We start from the raw sequence: 8,737 nt of genomic DNA, 5'->3' as shown, positions 1-8,737 counted from the left end.
ATAGAATATGGGCTTTGTTAAAAGAAATTAAAGGGCATAAGAATGTAGCTAGAAGGACAAGCATGTGACAGAAAGCCTGTGCATATCAATAACCATATATGGGTGTGAGTACATAAGGTTGGGGTCATTTAGAGGAAGAGAATAATAAGAATAATGGGAGAAAGAACACAGGCAGAGAAAATGGAAGTCTAGAAGGTGAAATATGATAGGTTGCAACTTGCCCCTGCCCCAACCAATGGGTATACAGGCAGGAGGGACCAAAGATATGTGAACTAACTCTATAAAAAATAATTATACTGAGTTCTGTGTGCCTACTATGGGTCTTTTGGTTTGTAAAAAGGTGGTATTAGTTACTCCATTTAACATTGGGTAAAATAAACATAGCCTGCATCTTGAACATATTGTCTGCATTTTTTTTGTTTGTTTTTGCTTGCTGTTTCTGTACTGCAGATACCTGTTGGATTTCTTTTGTTGTTTGCCTACTATGTAAGTGACACCCTTTTCTTGCGAGAGAGAAACCATCTTTTGGTTTTAGAGGTTTGGACTGGAGAAGCACTGCCCTACCATACACAGAAACGTGATGGCAGATAAAGGCCAAATGGCCCATCTAGTCTGGCCATAACATAAGTCTTTATTTATATACCGCAAAATGCGTTTTGGTTCAATGCGGTTAAAGAAAAGTAGAGAGAAAAATTGAAAAAAAAAAACACATTTGTGTCCCAAACTGAGATCTTAATATAAGCTAAGTGCCTAAGAAGTAAATAGTATGAAGCATATATAATAGAAAAGAAAGATGAAGAAAACATCTCAAATCACAATCTGCCAAAAGGCAGAAAAAATAGCTGAGAGAGAAAAGGTACAGTATAAATAAAAAAAATTATACCATATGAATAAAAAAATACATCAAATGTAACATAAGAAAAAAGTAATAGACTTGATTTGAACAAGTTTAATTTCCGTAGCTGTTATCTTTAGATACAGAAACCTCAGAGATGAGGTTCAAGAAGTAGCTATTGTACTTCATTCAATAGGTAGCCCTAGGGACTAATCAATTTTGTGAACTGTTTGAAATGCAGCTTTCTAACCAGCCAAAGCAGGGTTTTAAAATACATAAGATGGCATGAACTTTATTAAGTACTGGGAGCAGTTTTTAAGACTTTATACAATATACAAAACTGCTTCTGCGTTGATTAAATCCATCCAGAAACACATTAACTCACAAACTGACAGACTTCTGGGACTGCAAATTGGCAGAGAAGATGGATAAAACTTGGGTCCAATGTCCTTAACCTGCTATGGGTAGAAGCTGAAAGGTACCCCACATCCGAAAATATACAGTTTTTAAAAAAAAATCTTTTTCTTCCCACAGGGAAATAGGCCAGTTCAACAAGTGAAAATGTCAGAGATCAAAACACATCATGAAGTCATTAAACACATTTTTGTACAACTGAAGGAACTCTATTACTACTATTAAACACGCAAGAGATGGTCCCTACTTGAAAGAGCTTACAATCTAGTAAATGACTACTCAATTAAGCAGGGGGTGCTGCAGAGGAGAATGCAGGCTACAGGGTTCAGAAAGGAGCCCTAGTGCATGACTGCTGGGTAGCTCTGACGAAGGACTGTGGGAGGATCTATTGAAATAGATGAAAAACCTATCCAAGCAGTTGCAAAAGACAGCTAATAAAGGAGAAAGTTACCAAGTCCAAATGAAAAATAAAAGCCCAGCACCGAGTATTGTAAATAGCTTCCCTTGTCAACAACCCCTGGCCTGCACAACCTACAGCAACCGAGGAAAATCCTTAAAGATCCTGAAAAGCTCTAGCTCTGGGGTGTCCAACCTGCGGCCCCATGAAGTATTTTGTGTGGCCCCGGTCGATGCAATGTTTTACTCTGCTGCCCCAGGGTGTTTACCGTCTTGCAGGCTCCCTCCTCTGTCTTGCTGCAGCGTTTGTGTGGCCCCCAGAAACATATTTTTCGGCCAATGCAGCCCAGGGAAGCCAAAAGGTTGGACACCCCTGCTCTAGCTCCTTCATAACCCAGGACTCTGCTAAGCTTGCGGCTCTTCTGCTTTGTCAAGAAAATTCCCAAAGTGATGTCAGATGAATTCCCGAGAACTTCTACTTCTCTTTTAAACTTTATGTGATGTCCATGTTCAGCTTCCAAAAGAATGAACAGAATGAAAGTCATAACAACAAGTGTTCATACAAAAGATTTTATTGGATTAATGAGCAGGATATAAACTGCATAACAATTATTTCTGTTCTGTGTTCACAGATGAAAAAGCAGGGGTAGGACCGCAGAAAACGCACGCAAATAGGAATAGATGTATTGTAGATCCAGAAAGATTATCAGAAGACTGGTGGTGAGGAGCTAGCTATATTTGGGGCCAGACGGGATGCATCCCAGGGTACTCAAGGAACTCAGGTTCTGGTGACTCCGTTGTCTCATCTTTTCAATGCTTCCTTAGAGTCTGGTGTAGTCCCAAAGGGTGGATGTGGTCCCTCTGTACAAGAGCAGAAGTAAGGAGGAGGTTGGGAATTAGTCTGGTTACTCTGACCTCGGTAGTGAGTAAGCTAATGGAAACACTTCTTAAAAGTTAGATTTCTAGAATCAAATGGACTACAGGACCCAAGGAAGGTCTTGTCAGACGAATCCGATTGATTTCTTTGACTGGGTGACCAAACAGTTAGATATGGGAAGGGCACTAGAAGTAGTGTACTTGAACTTTAACAAAGCTTTTGACACAGTACCGCATAGGAGATTGATAAGTATACTGAATGCATGTGGTATGGACAAAACTGAATTAAAAGCTGGTTAAGTGGAAGGAGACAAAGGGTAGTCGTAAACGGAATTTGCTCAGATGATAAGGATGTTGTTAGTAAAGTGCCACAGGGATCTGTTCTTGGGCCGGCTCTATTTAACATCTTTGTGAATGATATTGCGGAAGCACTATATGGCAAAGTTTGTCTTTTTGCAGATGATAACAAGCTCTGTAATAGGGTAGACACCCTGGAGAGTGTGGATAACATGAAGCAGGATCTGGCGAAGCTTAAAGAATGGTCAGGCAACTAAGATTCAATGCTAAACAAATGCAGGATCCTGCACTTGAGCTGCAAAAATCCAGGAGAATGGTATAGTATAGGAGGTGAGGAATTTCTGTGCAAGGAAGAAGAGCGCAACATGGGGGTGATTGTGTCTGATGATCTCAAGGTGGCAAAACAGGTAGAAAAGGTGACGGTCAAAGCCAAGAAGATGCCTGGGCGCATAAGGAGAGGAATGGCCAGTAGGAAAAGGAAGGTGATAATGCCATTGTTTAAGTCTCTGGTGAGGCTCCATTTGGAATACTGTGTGCAATTTTGGAGATCACACCTTCAAAAATATATAAAGAGGATGGAGTTGGTCCAGAGGGTTCTGACAAAATTGGTTACTGGCCTTTATCATAAATCATATGGGGAGGAGCAAACACAAAGTCTACAAGGACTGGTGTTTTCGCTTTTATTATATGAATAAATAAATATATAAACTTTTATATGACTTCCTGTGTTTCCAGAAGCTAGTGTTCCACCTTTTGTGTTTTTGGATCGTATGGGGACAGACTTAGAGAACTTATATGTATACTCTGTAAGAAAGACAGAAGAGAGGGGATATGAAAGAGACGTTTATCTATCTCTGTGGCATTAATGTGCAGGAGAGTCTTTTTCAAATGAAGGAAAATCCCAAAAGGAGTTGGCATAGGATGAAGTTAAGAGGTGATAGAGTCAGGAATAATGTAAGAAAATACTTCTTTACAGAAAGGGTGGTAGATGCGTGGAATAGTCTTCTTGTGGAAGTGGTGGAGATGAAGACTGTTTATGAATTTAAGATAGCATGGGACAGGCATGTGGGATTTCTTAGGAAGAAGAGGAGATAGTGGATGGTGTGGCAGGACAGACTGGATGGGCCATTTGGCTTTTATCTGCCATTATGTTTCTAAACTGAAAAAGGGGAAAGAGACCCTCCTATGTCTTTCTTTTGTCTTCCTAATAAGAAAGACCGGATTAGGTTTTCTCCTGCATTCTGCAAATCAACACACGACCTCATCCAACAACAGTGGGAAAATGCAGCGATGCCAAGTGAATACCAAATGAGTCAAGAGGACAACCTCAAAAATGTAATCCATTTGAAGACACTGCCTCTTCCCCCTAAAGTACAAGAAGCTCTTAATGAATATACTATATTGCTACTGATTTTTAAAAGTCCCACCTGGCTTGGTGCCATGGTCTAAACTACAAACCTCTGGAGTTACATACCTGCTACTGGCATCAACATCACAACATTTGATACTAATTTCACATGAAATGCCTGGATTAATTTAGATTATAGCAATGGTTAAAAAAAAATTGCTGCCAGACTCCTAAATTCCCTCTGGACCCTTCTTCCCAAAGGTTTCTTTTCACAGTTTGTGCAAGTAAGAAAAATGCTTCATACATCTGGCCTTAGGTTTTTACTATCCCAGTATTTCAACACCAACAGGGAATCCATTGGCTTAACATGTCTGCACCGTCCTTTTGGGAAGTAGCTTTGCAGCTTCCCTCAGAAGGTCCTTCTGCTTTCATATTAACCCTCCTCGTCTTGCCTCTTCTCTTATCTCCAGTGCAAGACGACAGAGATCCTTCCTGACATCTGGGTGATCTTCTAAGTCCTCAAACAATGACCTAACAATGTCCAGCTTCCGGTAGTCTTCTGGTTTTACAAGAGTGCGGATGACTTGAAGACACCTTTCTTTCAGGCTGTAGACTGCAATACACAACAGAAGCTTTGTAACAAACATTTACAGTGTGAACTGATTAGTGAAGTGCAAAGTAAATGATGTACACCAGAAAGTTAGTGTTTACCTCTCTGTACCTTACCTAAACCTGGCAAAAGCAGAATTTCCTATCTCCTTGAATTTTTAGGAGCACCAGTAGGATTTAGTCTTCTAGCAGATAAACAGCTACTACTCGGGCAGTCAGAGCACAATCCTGTCTTTTTCCTGTCACCTGGCTTCAGCTACAGAAGAAACAGCAGAATTCCTGCTTCACCACCACGGCACGGCTTGGCTCGCTACAAGCTTGATCTACAGTATGGGTTGGTCTCAAGATTTTAAGTCTCACAAGACTTGAAACCACACCACCAATATGAACATCTTGCACTGCATGGCTCAAAATGTGGTGGGGAAGAAGGAATCCTGATGAAAGTGCATAAGAATCACCAAGCTTCCGAGGGCCAGAAAAACGCTCTTGGTGGGCTGGATTCTGGCCCAAGGGACCTAGGTCAGACAAGACTGGTTTACATGCACCATCATCTCAAGCCTGCCAATGATTCCTCTTTGTTATATCTGTTCTTCCCTAGAATTAGCACTTATCTTACTTTCCATCCTAAAAGCATTTCCATTTCTGAGGCTTTCCTTAATTCTGCGGCTCTCTTGTTAAATACACTCAAACCAGATTTTAGAAATACTTCATAAATATACATTTTTGATTATTATGGCATTGTCAGAAGTGCCAGAGAAAGAATACAATAGCCAGCTACTGTACTAAAGATTCCTTAAGACCTACAAAAAAATCATGTGCTTTTCGTAAGAGGGAAGGCATGCTGAGATGTTGCAATGGGAGCCCAGACTCTATTAATTCTTAACCAATTACACACCCTGTGACCCTGGGCAAGTCACTTAATCCTCCATAGCCCCAGGTACGTTAGATAGATTGTGAGCCCACCGGGACAGAGAGGGAAAATGCTTGGGTACCTGATTGTAAAAAACTGCTTAGATAACCTTGATAGGCGGTATATAAAAACGTAATAAACTTGAAACTTAAAACGTAATAATAATTCTACCTGGTAAAGTGATGTTTGCAAAACTTGGTTGTCCATTCGCATTCACAGAGGGCAAAAACAGCTTTCGATTATTTGCGAGGAATGCATCATCTGTATCTGCATCTCTGAACACCCAGGGATGACCTGCATTGAATTTAAAAAACAAAAACTACAGGCCCAATTGCTTACTGCAAAGAAAATATAAGCTGCTGCCACCTACAATACACTATAGTTCTTATATTCTGCAACCTATGCAGCTTTTTGTGGATCACAATTCATTGTAAGAAGAGCATAAAAAGGATTAATACAACTATAAATGTACATTTCTCTAACAAAAGACCAACCCTTTATTTAAAAAGTCTCTGAAACAGAAACATCCGTGCTTACTTACAAGGGGGTGTTGGAAAGTTCTTAGCCCAACAAAGAAGGGAATGGCATGGAGCCATGAAACGTACAAGTTATTCCACATATTCAGCCCTAAGTTCAACACACTTGGCACATTGTGTGTGAGGTCTCCGTAACCCTTCCAAAAATTACTCTGATGCAATCACCTCCAAATCACTCAAATTGTCACCCTTTCAAACTCTTTTTAAGGTTTGGAAAGAGAAAATAGATGGAGCAAGATCTGATTAGTAGGGTGGATGGTCTATGCACCGAAACCCCAACTGCGTCCAAACATCCAAGTTTTGTCAGCCTTGTGAGCAGCTGCACTGTGTTGCAAAAAGAGAACTCCTTTCTACATCTTCCCTCTTCTTTTTTCTTTCAATGTCTCCTTTAATTGACACAGCAAGTTACAGTAATATTCTGCATTAACTGTTTTGTCCCTTGGAAGGTAGTCAGTCATTACAACACCTTCCTGATCCCAAAACATTGTGGCCATGACCTTTCCTGCTGACGTTTGGGTCTTGAATTTTCTTGGCCTTGGACTGTTGTTTTGTCTCTGGATCAAAGTAGAGTAACTGTTTCATCAACAATAACTAGTCATTCCAAAAGGTTGGCACCAGCTTGCTGAAAAGGCTGCAAAATCCACTTGGAAGTATCCACTCAATGCCATTTCTCATCAGCGTTCAAACATTTGGGCTGACAATTTCTGCATACCCAGCTGCTTAGGGATTATACATCCAGCACGTCCCCTGGATATCTCTAGTGTATCAGTAATTGTTTTAACCGATCTGCCAAAATCAGGTCATGGGCAAGGTCAACGATTTTAGGAGCTCATGCTGAAAGTTTGCACACCCCTTCTTCACTGTGGCGTATGATGGGCATTTGTCACCCAGTGTTTGCATCATACATTCATGGATTTCCTTTGGGGTTTTCTTCTGCAGGAATAAGAACTTCATGATTTTTACTGTCTTGGTCCAATCAATGATCTGAAACAATGCTGTAACATAGCACTACAATCAGTGGAGTAGTAAGGCTGGGGGCAGTCTGCCCCGGGTGTTGATTCCCTACCTGCTGTCGTGACAGCGTCGGATCTTCCTCTGGACCGGCGCCTAGGCAGTGATGTCAAAGGAAGAAACGACGCTGGGGGTTGCTGCTCGTGCTAGGAAAGCAACAGTGCGGCAATAGGGAAGGGGAGCTACAATTCTGCAAATTGGCACTTTGCAAAATAAAATAGCATTCTTTTCAGCTACAGTGGTGAAAGGGGAGTGGGGTGCAGCGGTTAAAGCTACAGCCTCAAACCCCACATATGACCCTGGGCAAGTCAGCGCCTGACCAGGAAGCTGGTTGGGCTGAGAACATTTCAGGGGGCGGGGCCAGGGGAAAAGAGCGACGACGCAGCCTCGCGCTCACTCACCGCGGTAGGTCGTCATTCCCTGGCTGGTGCCCGGCCGCAGCGGCGGGTAGGGCTGGGGCTCGCCCTCGTAGTCGACCCAGACGGGCCTGACGCTGCGCTGCGTGCGGTTGCAGAAGACGGCGCTCAGCTGATGATGAGAGTCGGCCGAGCGGAGCCACGAGCGCGCGGAGCCGGGCTGCGGCATCCTCTCGCGCTCACGGCCAGCCCGCGCCCTCGGACTTCCGGCTGCGTGTGACGCCACGGAGGCGCCTGCGGCGCGCGGCCTCATGGGATGTGTAGTCTCTCTAAAGTCCAGCGAGGACTCTGTGGATAAAATGCTGCCTTAATTATGTTACTCCGCTTTTAAATACTATAGAGAAGAAGGCATGAAGTTCAATAAAAAAAAAAAGTATTTGGTCATTTCATAGAGCAGGTTTAATTCTTTGAACTCTATACAAAATTCTATGTAACAATATTGTTGCCTGTAACCAATGGTGGGCAGTCCGCCCCGGGTGCCATCTTGCTGAGGGCAGGGGCACCTGTCCTCTTCGCCCCCCCCCCTCCCGCTCATGCATGCTGTTTCCCTTCCCTGAGCCTCTGTAACATTCCTGGTGTGAGCAACAACCCCCAAGCTGCTGTCACGCCAGCCTCGGCTCTTCCTAGAAAAGGTAGGCTAGTCATGCCTGCTGGTAGCCTGGGAAGTGTTGAGGTACTTTGTTTTTGAGGCTTTGACTCAGGAGGGCATTTGTTTGATAACTTTTATTGCAGTCTGTTTCATACCTTATTTACCATGGACCCCTGAGGAAGGTGTGCTGTCCGAAACACGGACCGTGTCGGGTCCGTAGGTTGGTAATAAGGTTGTATAGTCACTGCATTCTCTTTGGGTATAATAAACATTGCCTGCATTGGTTTTTGCTTGCTGCTTTATTCACTGCAGACCTCGTTGGATTTTCCCCTTTTTTGCTGTTTAACATTTGCATTCAAAAAAGATTGTGAATCAATCACTGTATTAAAATTGGCCAACAGCGATTGAATCGCTATTTTTAGTGGATCCAGGCCTAATATTCTTCCTATAAAAGGTAGGCTAGTCATGCCTGCTGGTAGCCTGGGAAGTGTTGAGTTGGG

General features: G+C 42.7%; 1 protein-coding gene across 1 annotated transcript; it reads right to left on the bottom strand.

Annotated features, from left to right (window-relative positions):
• Positions 1-4,138: 4,138 nt before the first annotated feature.
• On the bottom strand, positions 4,139-7,902 carry VHL (von Hippel-Lindau tumor suppressor). The gene is made up of 3 exons (XM_033925830.1): positions 7,634-7,902; positions 5,857-5,979; positions 4,139-4,779 (listed from the first exon to the last, which is right to left on the bottom strand). The coding sequence occupies exons 1-3, from the start codon at positions 7,899-7,901 to the stop codon at positions 4,595-4,597; spliced, it is 576 nt and encodes a 191-aa protein (XP_033781721.1). The 5' UTR covers position 7,902; the 3' UTR covers positions 4,139-4,594.
• Between the last annotated feature and the right edge of the window lie 835 nt (positions 7,903-8,737).

Source organism: Geotrypetes seraphini, chromosome 17, assembly GCF_902459505.1.
Source record: "Geotrypetes seraphini chromosome 17, aGeoSer1.1, whole genome shotgun sequence".
NCBI lineage: Eukaryota > Metazoa > Chordata > Amphibia > Gymnophiona > Dermophiidae > Geotrypetes > Geotrypetes seraphini.
The sequence above is the reverse complement of the archived record's forward strand: the minus strand, read 5'-3'. Positions and strand labels throughout refer to the sequence as shown.